Genomic DNA, 19,155 nt, shown 5'->3' on the forward strand with positions numbered 1-19,155 from the left:
AATCACATCATAATGCTCAAAAGCTGAAGAGATGTCACCATTACTCACCTTCAGTTGACTAGCCACATGATGCTTTTGTAACCCCTGACTCCTATGCAAGCTCTCTGTCTTGCTAAATGCACTGTGATAAAAAACTGAATCATATCTTCTCACCACATGTGTGCTATTGTCCTTGCACACATCTTCAACTAAGACACAACTACTCGGTACCTCGACTGACACCTCCTCTAAAGAAGCGAAAGCCCACACAATTCACACTCCTCGCATAACTCTACTCCCCCCTCAACAAAAAGTCCCTATAAATCCTGATCCTGGGACCCATCCAAAACCTCCTTGGAGTCATCACCCAATATCTGGCAAGGGATATCATACCCATTGTAGCTCATAGCATCATTAAATGGATCACAAGATGTGTCCATACTATCTACATCCACATCTCCTAATAAAGCCTCAACTACTAACATGTGACTCTACACACATGACTCTATGTCATGCTGTAAATAAACAATGCTAGAGCCTAAACCAAAATGTATTGATTCTATTGTAACACCCCAATCACTAATATCATATTTGGATAGCTCCATGCTTTCGTCTATCCCACTTGAGAAAGATGTTGCCTCCTGCAGTAGTGAAACACTACGACAGTTGACATATAGATTTTCAATAAGAATGCCCTCCTTGAGAGTTAGAACCATCAGTGGTAACAACTGCATCAATTGCCTGTACACTAACCGCAACAATGACTCTAGAAGTCTCAACCTGCTAAAGCTTGGTGTTACTGTCCACCAAGGGCCCTAACACATCCACATGTCTCTGTGTGAAATGCCCATCATAAAAACTACGGATAGGACTTGTGGGTGTCACACTAAATACAGGTACATCTACATCATGGACGTCTATCAAGGAAAACTCAAGCTTCCTTCCCTACAACCTCTACACCAACTTACTAAAGGCAAAAACCATATACCTTGTTGCCCTGTCAACCGTCTTTGGATTCGACAGTCTCGCAACCAATCCCTACTAATGAAGCTTAAGTTTTTCCAAACTCTCCATTAAAGCATTTTTTTTTGGTTTTCATTTGCACCACACCATCAGCTCCAAGAACTACTAGGCCTTTGGTATCTGTCCATAGCTAGAAAGTGCACGAGTGCTGATCACTCCACATGCAACAACAGATCTAAAATAATAATATATTTCCTACCCCACATGACATAGATGGTAGGAAACTGCTCTGATACCATTGTAATGAACCCATATGGCTCCCTCGTGCACGCTGATAAATATGTTCGTATTTCTGAAAGACTGACGTCAATAGTATTTAGAATTTTCAAATATATCAAGTACTGAAATAAATAGCAATAACTCGCCACTAATTAAACCAAGGCTGAATTGTAATTGAAGATTGCAATTAAAATCTTCCCAAACTGAAATTCACCACTTACACATGAGACCAAATGAGAAACTCACTGTTTTCAGATGTATTGCATTTAACATTTACAAAGAGACTACTGCTTAACAAATTGAGAAATTGCAACTAACATAAGAGAACCTGGTAAACGAGGTTGGTTGTGATTAGTGACAAAGTGTCTACCCAACACTAGCGCTCAACTACATGAACAGGCCTGCAGCTGTTTACCAGCAAAATCACCATTCACAAGTGTTGCTTGCAGATTCTCAAATCAGACCAGCATTCTCAAAAGAGAGCTTTAAATGCAAGTGCCCAGAATGCAGATTCGACCCACCAATTGCAGTCACCCAGGCATGTGAAATAATGTCCACCTATGAAGGAAATAATCACCACAAATTGCACAGACCTATGGCACTACTGCACTAAAATCGGAGGCAAAACATTGGAAAAAGAAGACTGAATGTTCTCCAAAATGCAGTAAAATATAGATTCTTCACAGTAGGAAATTCAGGCTGCTTTTTAGTCAATGATTTACTCCAAAATGCATGAAATGAACTGCTCCAGCTTTGCAATTATAACAGATGTTCAATTTACACATAAACCCCCAAATTCAGATTGCTCCAATACCAGTTCCAATTCCACAGTTGCAAGAAAGATTGCAATTAATTTCTCAGCAACAAATAATCTTCTTCCTAGCCACAGCCAATACAGAAGGACACTACAAATCATATGTGACAGAACCAAAAATTAATCTACTTTTACCTCAGCAGTAGATTAATGTGAAACTCAGATTCCAAATTGCTGAGTAGTTGATTTGCTCCTCAACTACAGTAGATACAGATAGAGGAAGCACCAGGACCAACCCTCAAATCAAACCTTTATACATCAGCAAGGGGATGAAAAACTAATTCAGAAATCTCTGAAACCCTTCACAAGAACAAAAATGAATAATTGATCAGATACTTTTCTCATCGAATGGGTACATATTTATAATCTCCAAATGGCACAAGTTTCCCAAACGATCTCCACTTAATAAGCTTCATCAACACAACATTAAATATAATAGAGTGCCATTATAATATAATTTATTAATTACTTTTGGCTCCCAAAAATGACCTTTTCCACCATAACATAATAATCTGACACACATGGCCATTGTTTATTGTGCGCACGATTTAAAACTTTTCAACCCGTTTCCAACAGGCTATGAAACTAAGGTGACCAACATACAACACCAACAAAAATAGCAACCTCAGCATATTTAGATGAATAATAATAATAATTTGCCCATTTTGCGAAAACAACTGAAGAAGCATCAAAATTGAAATCTAACAACATAGCAATCTTGATGAAGAAAGACAGTGAATGAACTTGATGGGGAGACGTACTATAAAAGATGCTCCCTCCAAGATTCTTGGAGCCCAAACCAGAGGCCCGAAATAAAAACTGAGAGCATCACTCAACTCCTCTAACTCAACTAAGTTCATCGGAACCAACAATTGACTTACTAAAAATAGTCAGTCCCTCAAAATTGAGCCAAATCACACCATTGGAAAGTCTAATAACTCTGCAACTGAGACCCTTAATTCCCACTGTCAACTCACAAGGGTTGCGATGATGAACTGACCCAGCCAACTACAAGAACCTGCTAAAAATGAGGATATTACACATTATACTAGTATTTACTATTTAGAGCATCAAGGAGTCCATAGTCGTGGTTGCAAAGACTTCTCATCTTAGTTTAAAGAGTAAGTGTTAAATTTTATGGATTTTGTTAGTTTTGTGTATGGTTATCCATTTTATTTTTTAATTTTTGAACTTTCCTAATCATGAAAATGAATGTTTTCCTTTCAAATTTGAATTTCAGACTTCAGTAGTATAATAAGAGAAGAATAGAAAACCATACAATTTTTTAAGAAAAAATTGTAAATATGTATTTACAAACTTTTCTAAAACAAATATTATGTTACTGATTTTTCAAAATCCTTTCTTTGAACTTTGAACTTTGGTGTTGACTCTGAAAGGAAAACAATGAAGATAAAAGAATAAAACACAATGCACAAATGTAAAGATTGCTAATTGTTTTGTACTAGTTTATGACTATATAAAACACAGTGCACAAATGGTAATTTTTTTGTAGAAGTGTATTATTGCAGCAGCCTTCATGTTTTGAAAACAATATTTTTCCTCAATGGCTCCTCATAATCCTCAATCTAATCCCAAGCCTAAGAAATGAAGTCAACTTGGCAATATACTGATGAATTTCCTAGTAGAACATGATTGCAAACAAAATATAAATTTTGGAAATAAATTAATCATGGCGGTATACATGACCATAATATTGAGCCATGTAAATTAGCACCTCCTAAGTCAGTTCATACATGTTTTGTGAAACTAGAAAGATTTGAACAATTAAAGGGAAAAAGGAAGAGGAAATTGGAGGATTTATCTCATATTGGTTCATGTTTATCGGCATTTGCATCTATAGGTTATGTTAGAGACGGCTCTTCCATGCCTCTTGTTCCTCCTAGTACTTCTACCTCTGCTCCTTCTCGTGGCACTATTAGCTTTCCTCCTAGAGTCCGAAAGTTCAGGTTTGACACTTAGTTTGTGCCATGGACTGCTCCTAGTGTACAACCCTCGCTTGAAAGCATGGCTTGCAACAACGTCATCCTTAATATTGCAAAAAAAAAAATTTGCAAGTTTTAGTACTTTTGCGACATTCCATTTGTTGCAGCCCGATAATTCTTTATATTTGATTGTTTTAGATTTAAATTTTCAAATTTAGAGTTTAAACATTGCTTTGTCTAATCATAATGAATTGTTATAATATTTCTACATATACTTATTTTATCTATTTGTAATAGGTCTCTTTATTGAAAACCAAAGGTATAGGTCATAACCATTTGTGGTTTGGGGTTTAATGCCCCTACTGATGTTGAGCTAAGTGGCCTCGTCTTGTTGGAAATTATTGAGGATATAAAAGTTGAGTTAGGAGAGCAAAGAGTGTCTTGGAGAAAAAAGGGTTGCACCATCATGCCAGATGGTTGAACCAATAACATTTAGAGACTCCAAAATTTTCTTGCTTCTTGCAGATGTGATTGATCATTCTACTTTCCTAAGTGCATTGAATAATTTGAATTCTTTAATTTATGATTTATTGATTGATCAATGATCATTATTTCGCTTTAATTTCAAATTTTCAGATTCCAACATGTTTTTGAAGTTCATTGATGCTTCTTCAAATGTGAAAAATGTCACATATTTATGTGAGGCTATTGAAGAAGTCATAGGTGAGGTGGGGAAATAAAATATGTGTCAATGGACAATTCAGCGACTTATGTTGCCACAAGTAAACTTTTGATGGAGAGACACCCAAAACATTTTTGGTCTTGATGTGCGATCCATTGCCTTGATCTTGTATTGGATGATATTGAGAAGCTTGCATGGGTAAAAGAATGCATTAATAGGCCTATAAACATCTGCGAATTTATCTGCAATCATGGATTGGTCCTCAGCATAATAAGGTAGGAGTTGACTCGTCCTGGTATCACAAGACTTGACTCAAAGTTTTATCACTAAAATCCATGATGAAATCAAAGGCATCTTTGAGACGCATGTATGTCAGTGGACTTCCTCATCCTATACTATGACCACTGTAGAGATGAATATGACAGATTGTATTTTTGATGAGGTAGGTTTCTATACCCCTTGTGTAGAGATTGTGCACATAAGATTACTAGTTTAATAATATTTAGTATTTATTTTTAATTTATATGCATATTGTTCTTTTGTTTGCAATGTTGCTTATTTTCATGCACACTTGTGATTTAAGTGTTTTTTGTTTAACAATATTTGTAGGTCATTGAGCCTCTAATAGTTCTATGAGTTGTTGATGGGGAGAAGCCCTCTAGGCACTAGATATATGAGGGCATGGATAGGGCCAAGTAGGCCATTGGATATGTATATGGTGGAGATAAGCATAAGCATGGTCCCAATTGGGTCATAATTGGTAGAATGGCACCACCATCTTCACAAGCCCATTCGTGCAGTTGCTTATCACCTCAATCTGGCATTCCATTTCCCCCCTAATTTCAATGCAATACAAAAGATTTTTGGAAGCCAAATGTGCAAAGCCGCTCACAGTTCAATCAATTTTATGCCAATCAAAGTAGAACTTAAAAGGGTTTCCAAATTATTGCTATTTTTAGTAAGTTTGTGGTGGGCTCAATTATGTTGGTATTTCAGAATTGGATTGGGAGCATCACACTGAGACCTTCCCAATGAGCTCTCACACATGACTATTTGAGCCCGACTGATCAGTAACTTTAAAGCCTAAAGAGTAAATATTTATTAATAAAGTTACTATTAAATCAAACTACATATTATTATGTCACTTTATTCACTAAGTGGGAAATGATATTCTAAAAGGAGAAGGGTGATTTATCCCACATTTGTTGGTTATTTGAGAAGCTTCTAAGAATAAGTTATAAAATTAAGTGAAATGTTCATTCTTCTACATGTTTAGTTTATTCACTTCCTTTGGGAGAGCTCTAAGAGCTTCTTGTTCAACTTTGGTTTCCTAAGGATGGAAATCCTTGGGATTCTTTTAGCAGGTTTGAGGACGGAAACCCTCGAGCTTGGAGGCAGTGGACAAAGACCCATTGTCTATTGTTGGAGATATCACTTAGGCATCTCACTTGTGCTTCAGATTCATATCTCTGATTATCCAATGACTGTAAGTTTTGGGGCTGCGATTGGATATTTTGTTATTTCTTTACTAAGATTTAAATACAATGTTCATTTCTGAAATCTATATTTCAGTCTGTTTTTTGTATCATTTCTAGTATAGTTTGTTGGACAAATTGAAAATAAGCTGCATGCAAATGTTTGTTTAAATTTCTGTGAATTCTTTGGTAAAATCTGGTGAAAATTATCTCAGCGGGATATTACAAATTATGAATTCGCAGCCAATTCATTTTTCCAGTGTGCACCTTGCCTTGATTAATGTATTTTTTTATCACATTGTGTTACCTATTTTATAGATAAAATACATCTATAAATTCAATCTGGAATGCTGAAAAGACAAAAGATTACACAATGCTCACATCAAAATATTAAACCAAAACCACTTCATTTTTTTTTGAAACCAATGAAGAAATAATGTCAAACAAAACATGAAATGGAATAATACATTAAATAGTGTACATACCTATACAAGAAAATAATATCATCCATTCTTTCCTTGACATTGGTATCAGGTTTAAGGATACTCATGGTATAAAAAGAAAGACATTTAGACTGGTCAGCTTCAACCTGAAAAAAACATTAAGACTATTAAACCCAAACCAATCAAGAATTCTCAGAATTGACATCTGCTAGTAGTTCCATACCTTTGGAAAAAGTGCCTCGTTGAATACCTCAGTTAAATGTGTACATAATAGAACCTACAATTCACAAAAAAAATCACTGCTTATTGATGGTGCATTAAATTTCAGCTTTGAAACACTTGTTTTGTATTCCATGACTTGTCATTGGACTATATTTGACCAAGCAGTCATATTACATATTTTAAATCCATCACAAGTAAACTGTAACATGGAATTAAAATCTGAATAAAGCATTTCATTATGAGATGATTTAGTTGCATATTTGTACATAAAAAGAAAATATAAGGAAATACAAACATTGTTTTCTGTTACAATGATTCTCCTTAGATTTGTATGTAAATGTTAAACACTTGTCGATTTTTACAGTTGTCAAGCAGTTTAATGTACCCAAATAGAATTTTTTATATTTTGTCAAGTTTTAAGATAAAGCCTATCATTTTCTTAATAGTGATCCATGTTTCAAAACTTCTTTAATTCACTTAATCTTGTCATCTTTTGGCCAATTATCTACATGATCATGCAAATTAGCATTTGAAATCATTTCTCTTGATGGAGAAAGATGTTGTTAGAAAGGATTTGCTGAATATACATGTATGTCTAGAAATCAGATCAACACCTTATAAAAGGGAGAGTTAAATGTTTAGTAACCTATGTTCATGTGAGGATCAAGAAACAAGGGCCATGCTTGGATACGTTGAATGATAGGTGAAACATCTCAATCAAGAATCATTTATAATGGCATGCATAGGATGGAGAAGAATGCACCAAACGGGAGAGTTTCCAAATGTCACTTTAAATTTCAAACTTCAATGTTTACATGTGTGCCTAGATCCAAAACATGTGCAACTCACAATGAAAAAATCAAATTTTGAATATCCTATTTGTGGGTGTCCATGACTGAAGGTTGAATTTGTGTTCAGAAAATGTTCAAAGTGCAATGTCCAAGGGGATTTCCAATTCTAAAGCATGTGCCTCATTGCTGAGGAATTTGAGTTCATATTCAACATTTAACGCATAGTTTAAAACATAGTTCCAAGAATCACGGCGATTCATGCGATTCACGCGATTCGGCGATTCGATTCAAGCCAAACGATTTTTTGTGAATCGGTGAATCGAATCAGCGATAAAGGGTTTATGAAATAAGTTACTCACTAAATTTCAAGGGTTTTTTAAATTTTCCGATTCATGGCCGATTCGATTCCGATTCATGGCCGATTCACGATTTGATTCGGCCTTGCCGATTCCGATCCGATTCCGATTCTTGTTACTTTGGTTTAAAATATGGCAAAATAACACCAAAATCGCGAGTTATCACGAGTGGGTAGGAAAAAAGATTAAAATGTGGAAAAACTCGGCAACATTTTTTTCAATAAATCGCAGCGTCATTTTTGGATTAAAATTGTGAGTAACTAGAAAAGGAGGTAGTTAAAATTGCCGGTCAGAAAGTCAACAAAAATGACAAAAAAATTAGGTTTGAATGCAGTGTGCACGTCATCACATAAAGACAGGTTTGAGGTACATGGTTGAGACGGGTTTTAGCCTTTAGGTATATGGTTGAGACTCGACTCTACTCAGCAGCCGGAAGCTGGGTCATTTTCTCTCGTAGATTGGTATTGGTCTTCACTACTTCAGCACAAGGGATCGAAGAAGATATACTAGGTGTGAACTTGCCTTCGAAGACATATTCCTAGCAATATTTGCATGATTTTCCCAACTGTATTCTGCTATTACACACAAATATGAATAATGCTATATTTCTGATATTCATTTTCTATGTTTCCCGACTAAAGATTGAATAATATTACACACAAATATAGATTAAATATTTATATTCTGCTAACTCTGTAATATTATTTTGTACTCTATATTCATTTTCTAATTTCTATATTTCCGAACTGTATAATTATTCTTACACACAAATATGAACAGAGTATATTTTTAATTTTATATAAACTAGTTATTATAATTTTTAAATTATAATAATATAAATTTGATAAAAATATGACTAAACAGTAAATCATTTTCTAATATTAATTGTAATAATGTATTACTATTACTATTTATTATTATTTTATTAAAATCTTAAATAAATAATACTAAATACTAAATACAATATGAAATTTTATGAAGTTCATGAAATTAAAACATTGTATATTGTATTACAGTTTACTATTTATTTAATACAACACTAAATGTCATTAAATTATTAAATGCATTTAATCATCAATTCCTATATATTCATATTGCTTTAAAATTGTTGCAAACTATGTTTGATATCAAACTTATTTAATATTTGATTGTTCATTCTTATTCTTGCAGCGTCAGTGACATACCTGTAGAAACAGAATGACTGGTGGCAGAGATAAGGATCCTTTATAGAAACATTGGATCCCACGGTTAATTGATGGACACGTTGAATGTATCCATTGCCATAAGCATATGACTTCAGGCATAAGCTGATTGAAATACCATCTTGCAAAGATTCCAGGCAATGATATTACACCATGTGAAAAATGTTTGAAAGAGGTTACAAGAGAGGCTTTGACAAGCCTACAAAAATATGCACAAAGTAAGACAGACAAAAGAGGATATTTGAGGCCATGGCAGCCTCAATGGGGACTTCTAGTTGTACAGGATCAAGAATAGGTGGAGAGGATTCTTCTTCTATTGGGCCTCAGATACGAGGATCAGGAAGTACGAGTGGGTCTCTAGCAAACTTTTGGGTTCCACATAACACTACTGGTGCTCAACCTAGCTTGCTAGGCACTGCATGGAACAAAGAGATACATGAGAAGACAAAGGTGGCAATTACAAGATTTTGGATCCGCAATAATATTCTCTTCAATGCTTTATGTAGTCCGTATTGGGATCAAGTGGTAACTTTCATTTCTTTGTCTAGTAAGGGGTTCAAGCCTCCAACTCCCTATGAGGTGAGTGGGTCGTTGTTAAATGAGGAGGTAAGAAATATTCATCAGCTTGTGGAAGAGCAAAGAAAAGTTTGGGAACAGAAAGGTTGCACTATTATAGCTAATGGGTGGACAGATGGTAGGAACAAGACGCTCATCAACTTTATAGTTGCTTCATGAGGGCAGTTGGTATTTCTAAAATCAGTTGATGTCTCTGATCAAGTAAAAAATGCAGAAAATCTGTGTAACATGTTAGATGAGGTGGTAATAGAAGTGGGAGTGGCTAATGTCATCCAGATTGTGACTGATAATGCACCCGTGTATGTGGCAGCCGGTAGACTTCTGATGGAGAGACATCCCACATTGTTTTGGAGCCCTTGTGCTGCCCATTGTCTTGACTTGCTTCTTGAGGATCTAGGGAAATTGAGCTGGGTGGAGAAGGTCGTTGAAGATGGAAGGAATATTGCAAAGTACATCTACAATCATACATGGGTCTTGAGTCTTATGAGAGAGAACACTAGTGGTAATGATCTTGTATGAGCAGGGGTCACACGCTTTGCTACTAATTTTCTAAACTTGCAAACCAGATCTGAGACATTGATAGACCTCAGGCGCATGTTTCTTGATAAGAAATGGTTGGAGAGTCCTTATGCCAAGAAGCTTGAAGCAGAGAAGATTGTGAGGATTGTGTTTGATGCTAGCTTTGAAAAGCTAATGGAGGAAACCCTCAAAAGTAAGTTTTCAAAACATACACACAAACAAATGTAGTAGGTTGACTCAAAAGCACCTAAATGACTTGGTTTATGTGAAGTACAACCTTCTCTTGCACGAGAAGGTGAAAGGGAAAGCTTCATATGAAGCACTAGACTTGGATGACATCGATCCATATTCAACCGATTGGATTGCTCTTCCTGATGGTGAGGATGCAGATGTTGGTGAACCTTTATTGACAAATGAGCAGCTAGCTAAGTTTGAGAGAGAAGGAGATGAGTCTGATGCAAATGTGGCAGCACATGAGGAAAAACATGAGCTTGGTCATCCATCAAAGGCTTCTTTTGAGTGCGAGACACCTATTAGAGCACGTGTTGAGGATGTTACCATAGCATCCCCCCAATAGCAACAATCTCTTGAGTTTTACTCGTAGATGCAATTTATGATTGTTACTTTTAGTTATCATTGATACTAAAACTTGAACTTAATATGTTTTCAGAAGTAGTAGTTTCATAGAGTTTGACTTCTACGTGTTGAACTTATTTATATTCAAAATCTCAGATGTTGTACTTGTATTTTATTTAACTTAAAACTTTGAATGATATATGGTGGATATCTCAAATTATTATATATTCTACAAATTTGGTGTATGTATACATTTTTAAGAATATTTTAAGAATATTTTATATTTTCAAATGTTCGACAAAACTGCTGATTTATTGCCGAAATTTTCACCGAGTTTTTGCCGATTCCGAATTTTTCAAAATTTTTGGGTCGGCCAAGATATTGCCAATATCGAGTTTTTTAACTATGGTTTGGCAATTTCATAGAAGGTAATGTGATAGGAACCTTTATGTGCTTAGTAATGCAATTTTGTTTGCCAAAGTCTCAAGGACGAGGGAACATCTGAAACCACAGGCAATACCTATTGAATTGTTTAATTATTTTTGGTGTAACCACCAAAGTTTGAAGAAATTATAAATTGAAGAGCATGAACTCTAATCCAAACATTACCAAAATAGATGCTTTCCTGTAATGTCCCTTTTTTATTCACTCAAAGATTCTTGAAAAGTTCCAAGATTCTTGTAAAATGCCAACTTTATTAAACAAACATTCTTACTATGATAATGAGTTCTGAAATTCACATTAGTTCAATGGTACTTTATGGGTGTACTTTTGACATTCTAGGAACTCTCTAAACATCTTGGAGAAACTTTCTATTTTTGCTAAGTTCGACATCTTGAGAGCATGGTTCGCAGACTTGGATTTGGAGAGTGCTTAGCAAGCCCAAAAAATTTAACTCAGCAAATTATAAAGTACTAAATATTAAAATCTCCTAAGGAAACATATTTATTTTGTGAAAATTAATTTAAAAATGTATTAACTTAAAAGTTGACAATCAGAAGAGAAAATACATGGTTTTATAGCAAAACAAGAATTCAAAAAACCATTTCAAGCAATTTTGCTTGCATTGAAAATTTTACCGACATTTTTTTATATCAGGTATTAAATTAAAAATTGAAATTTGGAAAGAGAAAATACAAGGTTTTATAGAAAAACAAAACAAATGAAAAACACATTTATCCAATGGTTTACCTACACGAACATCTTTACCCACTTTTTTTTGCATCTCTAAATATGCAAGAGTTAAACTTGTGAAAACTCGCCCAACAAAACAATAGAGTACTCAGCAACTCGGAGAATACTTAGCAACTCAAAGAGTACTTGCAAGTTTGCAAACTGTGCTTGAGAGTTATTTGAAATGACTAGAGTTCATATTGGATCCATCTTAATATTTTTCATAAGCTCGATGTGTTCAAAATATTTAAAATTTAAATGATTAAATAGTTAAATGTGAAGTTGGCAAAACATAAAAAAAATTTTAAAAAACTTATATTTAACTGTTAATAGTCTTAGACATTCATGAATTAAAATTCAAAAATTAAAATTACATAAAGTCACTTAAAAGGGAACAAAATGGATTGCTATTTAAAAATGTTATTTTCAATATAACTTCTAGAAAGTTCCATGAGGATTATAAAAGGAGCTTGATGAGAATCCATAAGTGAAGATTGGTTTTGAGAGAGAAAGGCCTTGCCTAGCCAAAATAGGAGGATTCACACAATTGTCAAGTTAGAGCTGAATGTTTGAGATTGGAGATTTGTGTTGTGTTCCCTAATTTGAAATTGGCCAATTTTAAACCTTCAAAGTTGCCTCATTGATAATGACGATGAAATGCATCAACCTCTACCATCTATCTTGACCTTTCTCGATGGTTTAGATGAAGAACATTTTATGATCTCAGCATCGAAATGTTTAAACCCAAAGTTTCATATGTAGAGCCAGATAAATTGATCATTTTCAAGTAATCATGATGATGCAATATCAACCAAACTTATCATGAGCCATGAATTGATATATTTACATATATAGTGAAAAAATACAATGTTTAATGAATGATGTATATGTGTGGCAAAATATACATTACCTTCTATATATGGTTAATTTCTGAATAATCTAATAATTATATGTTAACTATATCCATATATATAGTGAACAATTATCTAAATGATAAATAATGTAATGAAAAATTAAATGATTACTTGTTATTAGTAAAACAATCTAGATTAATGATTTTAATTATATGTACGCGATAAATATCTATTACAGTAGGTATATTATTTTTTGTATTAATAAACATTTAATAAATTGCATAAGATATGTATTAATGCTCAAGGATATCCCTTGATACTATCATTCAAGGATATAATTTACACATCATTAGCATACCCCTCTTTTTCACTAGTTTCTACTTCTCACAATTTGTGAATGGCTTTGCATGATTAGTTTGGAGATGCTCTAAGATAGGGTCTCATGATTATGTTTATATTTAGGAAAAGTTTGGATGTGGTTAGTTTAGCTTCTATTTCAGCTTTGTCAGTTTTTTGCTTGCTCATTTTTTATGTGTCTAGATCCACTCCGCTACTCTATGAACAACTCCTAGTTCTCTCTTCATCCTCTTGATTATATAGCCCAATGGATGAGGCACTTGTCTTTATTCTAAAAGTCCAGGATTCTCTTCGTCCATCTTGTCCTCATCCCCACTCAGAGCTTGTTGTTACCCCAAATCTGAAACTAGCCAAAAACTACCTCATTGACAATGACTCATGTGAGATGCATCAACCTCTACCATCTTTCTTGATGGTTGAGAAAAAGACTAGTTTATGGCATTACCCTCGATATGTTTAAGCACGAAGATTCATATATAGAGTCAAATAAATTGATCATTTTCAGGTAATCTAGTGAAGAGACAACATCAACCAAACCAAATGCCAAGTCATTTATCAAGCTGAAAGAATTAGTGAATGGAAATCCATGGACCCAACCAACGAATTAAAAGATGATTGATAAACTCAGAGTTCCCTTTACAAGTTGTTTACCGTACTAGGTAAAGAAATCAATGCATACAGATAATAGATAAGAACAACAGAACTCGTTTTATTATTCACATATGCCAAGCGATTACATACAGATGATGATGAATACAATGATCCCGAAGGGGGTATATATACATCTCGAGGAACCTTTCCGAAGGTGTCTGTCGGCCACATACAACATGTCAACTACAAAATAAGAACCTTCCCGATACCGACGAGAACCTTCCCGATACAACCTTCTCGATATCGACGAGAACCTTCCCGATACTGACGACATACATCCTGACACGAACCTTCCCAATACCGATGACATACATCCTGACATGAACCTTCCCAATACACACCCTATTGGCTATACAATGTATACCAACGACATCATCCCCCCAAAAAGAGAAGTCGTCTCTGGACGACAACACAACAAAACTCAAAACAACTAATTACATTTATTCATAAAAACAACATAGACATAGACATCATGAACCAGAACGCTGTGTCTCAGACTGTGAAGATCGGCTGCGTCGAAGCTGATACACTTGTTCTATCCGGACCTTCAAATCAGCTCTAATTTGAAAGTTCTCCTCCACGACTTCTTTCAGCATCAATGCAACCTCTTGGCACTCGGCTTCTTTCTAATCATGAGCCCTCTTTGTTGAGTCCTTCTCCTGAAGTGCTACTACCAAATGCTGCTCCACTGCTGCTAGCTGTTGTTCCACCTGCTGCTTCCCTCATGCACTTTCCTTGAGTTGTGCTAACAAGGTTGTCCGCTATACTTCCCATGCAATCTACTAAGTGGCAAGTCAATTAGCCACCTCCTCCCGAGCCTTCTCCGTTGTCTCCCGAGCTCCCTGCCCAGCCTCTACCCTTCTTCTCTCTGTAAGCACTAACTCTGCCAAGGACTTACTCTGCTCTGCGATGACAGCCAGGTGAGAATGAACATCCTTATCCTTCTCCTCTATTAATGGTAGAGGGTCTAACACCTGCGCTCCGTCCACTTTCTCTGTTGCTACTGTTGCACTCTGATCCTCTACCCTTGGTGATGTTGGTACCTTGACTACCTCGTTGTTTGACCAAATGGCCTCCAACTGCATGTGCTCTCTAATGGGAGATTGAATGGAAGGACATTTGGCAATAGGGGCAAGTAGCCGTCGCCTCAAGTATTCACTCACCCGACTCACTAAACTCATCCATTCCACTGCTGGCACCTAGGGTTCCGCTTTCGAAATACTGAAATCGACATCCTGATCCGTCACCTCATCCAACAAAGTGTTGGCTATGGTGACTACTGCATCCGTCCCAATCACCTCTAGAAGAACCTACTCCTGTGTGCCTCCCTGACTGACTCCTCTCTTTGTTGCTGGCTCTACTATAGGGAATGGCTGAGGCAAACTCTCTGCTATAGGTATGGTAGTCGGTTCCTGAACCACTGGCTGAGGCTGTGATCTCGTAGGTTGCATACCCGTAGGCTTGCCTGCTAGTGATGTCGTCCTCCGGCTTACTGAAGTCTAGACTGGCACTGAGTGTGAAACTAATCCTACTACTGCTGTCCATGATCTGGGATTAAGAGTGACTGGAGTCATCACCACTGGATGCCGAAATTGTCCGAACCCCGGAATGTGAACACCCACCATGGTGTGCATATGTGGAGCTGAAAATGTCGAAATTGATGGCATAGTAGTCACTGGGGCAACTGTCAACTGTCACGGAAAGCGAAGTGGAGTTGCTGAAATTACCTCGACTTGCTCATCATCTTCCTCCTCATCTTGCTCCACCTCCATATCCTCAGAATTGTCCTCCTCACAAGATGTGTCCTGGCGGCCACTATCTGTGTTGCCTGATTCCTCCATCTCCTGTCGTGCCCTCTTGTAGCCAACACCCTTTTGTCCTATAGGTGAGTCTAAATCCCTCCATTGCATTACCGGAGGCTCCCCAGGTATCGCCGGACTTGGCTTAATTTCTAGCTTCTCATGGGGTATCATCCTCGCAATTGCCTCCAGAAAGAGTCTGATGGCGTAGTGCGGCATATAAAATGTTTTATGCTGTGGAGTCATGAACTCATCCATGCGCATGGCCAAAACAGAAGCCCAGTCGTACACTTTCCTATTCATGAGTCCGTTCATCATGCTGACCAATGGAAAGGAAATGTCAGACACCCTGTTGGACCCTGTAAGCCTACTTTTTACCACATCCATAAAGCACTTCCAATGGCCTTCTCTAATATCAGACTTTCACAACCCTCTTCTCTTCGAAGTGCCAATAAGGGTATCCACCTGCTGCTATACCTAGTCATTACACACCAACTGTACCAACTGTAACTTCCTTTACCTGTCCATCTTTTTCGACTTACTATCAATCTTCTTTCCTCCTTGCGCCACTCCTGGTATATTGAATACTCTGGTAAAGTTGACTGGTGGAAATGATACAACTATGTCATATCCTAGATACGAAACTGAACTCTTCTGGGAATGCCTGTCATAAGCCTCAATCATAGGACGCAAGACGCCCTCAGAATCACGAATATAGAAAAGTGGCATCTGGATTGCCCACTCCACCTTCGCCTTTCGGATGCTTGCTTTCACAAGGTGAGTATCCAGATTTTCTCTCCACCATTTCTTGCAGTCCAATCCATTCAACCCTTCGAAAACTACATTCTGTGGCGTTATCTACACACCCGACTAATTCTACACTTTGGCCCTTTGCTTGCCCTTGTCCTATCCACGTGGCCGTGCTTGAGAAGGTTTCGCCTGCACATCTTGGCTAATGGCTAAATCCTGATCCAGTTAATTCCTCCAAGCCCGCTTCCCGGCTGATTGCATACCTAATATACCCTTATCAGTTTGCTGAATATAATGTCGTTAGGTCAGTTACATGTCCGTACGGCTGCAAAAAATTCCCTCCAAAGTCAACGTTTTGCCCTTCTTCCTGTATGTCGTACGGTCGTACGGCTTCTCTACTCCTTGACTAGCAAGCACTATACACATACAGCCCTTCCACCAGGCGGTTCCCAGAATGGATGCCTTAGACAAAGATTCAATTCATCTATTATTACAATTTTAGTACAAGTGTTGAAGGAACACTACCAAAATCCATGTTGCCCTTGGATGCCGTATGGCTGGTCATTCTTTGTCTATGCTAGATGTGATCACAAACCCTTGAATGCCATACACCCTTCCAATTTGCAAGCTAGTGGTACTTAATCCAACTGGGCACCTGCCTGATGCATTCCTTGGCTTATGCTCTCAACAATCCTCTACACAAGATTTAGCAGACGCTAAACTCCCTGCTATGGCTTTACACTTGATTCGTATTTGCCTTGCCTTCGAACTCCTATCCATACAATCATAAAAATGCACCTATCGATTATATCTTCCACCCTACGGCAATCGTGCCTTTGTTGCTGTTCATTTTGTTTTTAAAACAACTCAATCACCGTACGCTGAAATAGTTGGTGCTTGAACGAAGTAATCACGCCGTATAGTGTTTCGTGTGGGGATGTCGTACGGTGGATGCCCTGTTCATTTTATAAACTATCGTACGATGGAGTCACTGATAATGTCGTACGATGTTCAACTTGAATGCTGTCGTGAGGAAGGAAGCCGTATGGCTCACTATGCAAACATACTTACAAATGGCAAGGTCTTTTGTACGGTGATACAGCTAGAGCCGTATAGTGATGTGACAATATAAACATTACTTGGAGTTGTACAGTGATAGAACTTGGGGCACTGTACGGTAATACAACCTTCAATGGCGTACGGTGTCGAACTTGAGAAGACCGTACAGTGTGTGTCACCTGCTCATAAAGCCGTACAGTCACTTGACTGTACAGTGCTTTTCTCCATTTAAAAAAAAAAATTTCTTCTTTTTTTTTGGTATCCTCATACTACTACTCATTGATATTTCCTAATGGTGACTTAGCTGGCACATGATAAATTTTCAACTTACACTTGTTCACTATTTCTGGAACTTCTTGTCTATCCAGTGTCCATAACTTGATTGCTCCATTGTCGCCCACTTCCCAGATCTAATATGGTCCGATCCACTTAACCCTGAACTTGCCTGGCTTGATCTCATTCCGGCCATCATACTTTAGCACCCACTGTCCGGATTGAAACCTGTTCAGTTTCAAGTGCTTATCATGCCATGCCTTACGCCTGTTCTATGTTACCTCAGTCGCCCACTGCACCAATAATCGCTTCTCCTCCAGCTTGTTCAATTTATACAGTCGCTCTCTTAAGCTTTCCATGTTGCCTAACTTGTTTTCCAGTGCTATCCTTAGGCTTGGTATCATGAATACTGCTGGTACAACTGCTTCCTGCCCAAACATTAATTGAAACAGCGTGTGCCTCATTGTCACCTTATACACCGTACGGTAAGCCCAAAGAGCGGAGGGTAATTTTTCTTCCCAATCTTCACTTTCGACCGCGTAGGATTTGTAGATAATTGATACCAAGATTTTGTTGGTAGCCTCGGCCTGTCCGTTTGCTCTTGGGTAGTACGGGCTCGATAATGAATGATAGATTTTGAACTCAATGGTGAGCAATCAGATAACATGGTTTAAAAAATGTCCTCCCCTATCACTTATAGACAACAATGGAATCCCGTACCTAGTAATAATTTTCTCATAAATAAATTTTGTTGTGCTTACCACCGAGTTTTTTGGTAGTGCATGTGCCTCCACCCATTCGGTCAGGTACTCCATCGCTACGACGATGTATCAACATCTTTTGGTTTTGCTCACCTTCAAGGGTCCGATGAAGTCCAATCCCCATCGTTCAAAGAGTTCCTGGCCATGAGAGGGATTCAGAGGCATGAAGTCTTGCTTCAAAGGTTTCCCAGCTCGCTGACATGTATCACATGCAACAACCCACTCCCTAGTGTCGTTGTGTACAGTCGGCCACCATAGTCCTCCCAAGAGTATCTTCTATGCAGTTGTGTCTGGCCCCATGTGTCCTCCTGCCGATCCTTCATGTGCTTCCTTCAATACCCTTTGGATCTCTTCCTCCAGGACGCATCGCTGTAGGATCTGGTCAGGTCCCATTTTATATAACAGGCCATTGAGCAATTAAAATGTTCAGCTCCGCAACACCAACTTCCGTCTTTCATTTGGTGGCATGCTACTCGGAAACTGTCCCATCGACAGGTACTCCCCGATGCTCATGTACCATTTTGGCAGTAAAACAATCTGAAACAGCTGTGCATCAGGAAAGTTGTCATTCACACCATCTGCCAGTTCTCATGTTTCGAGGCGTGACAAATGATTTGTGCTTACATGTTTCTTCCCAGGCCGTACAATGATCTTGAAG

General features: G+C 37.4%; 2 protein-coding genes across 2 annotated transcripts in view; one reads left to right on the plus strand and one right to left on the minus strand.

Annotated features, from left to right (window-relative positions):
* MSH5 (MUTS-homolog 5) overlaps positions 1 to 19,155 on the minus strand; it is a 364,768-nt gene that overhangs the window by 72,735 nt on the left and 272,878 nt on the right. Inside the window, exons 29-30 of the mRNA XM_089831617.1 lie at positions 6,802 to 6,855; positions 6,621 to 6,724 (exon numbers count right to left, since the gene is read on the minus strand). Coding sequence (XP_089687743.1) covers positions 6,621 to 6,724; positions 6,802 to 6,855 — 158 coding nt within the window. The remainder of the gene's footprint in view (positions 1 to 6,620; positions 6,725 to 6,801; positions 6,856 to 19,155) is intronic.
* Positions 1 to 19,155, plus strand: part of LOC149556975 (uncharacterized) — a 363,967-nt gene that overhangs the window by 72,486 nt on the left and 272,326 nt on the right. The gene's annotated exons all lie outside the window — the stretch shown is intronic.

Source organism: Cupressus sempervirens, chromosome 5, assembly GCF_028749045.1.
Source record: "Cupressus sempervirens isolate cs-2001-9-10 chromosome 5, ASM2874904v1, whole genome shotgun sequence".
Lineage (NCBI taxonomy): Eukaryota > Viridiplantae > Streptophyta > Pinopsida > Cupressales > Cupressaceae > Cupressus > Cupressus sempervirens.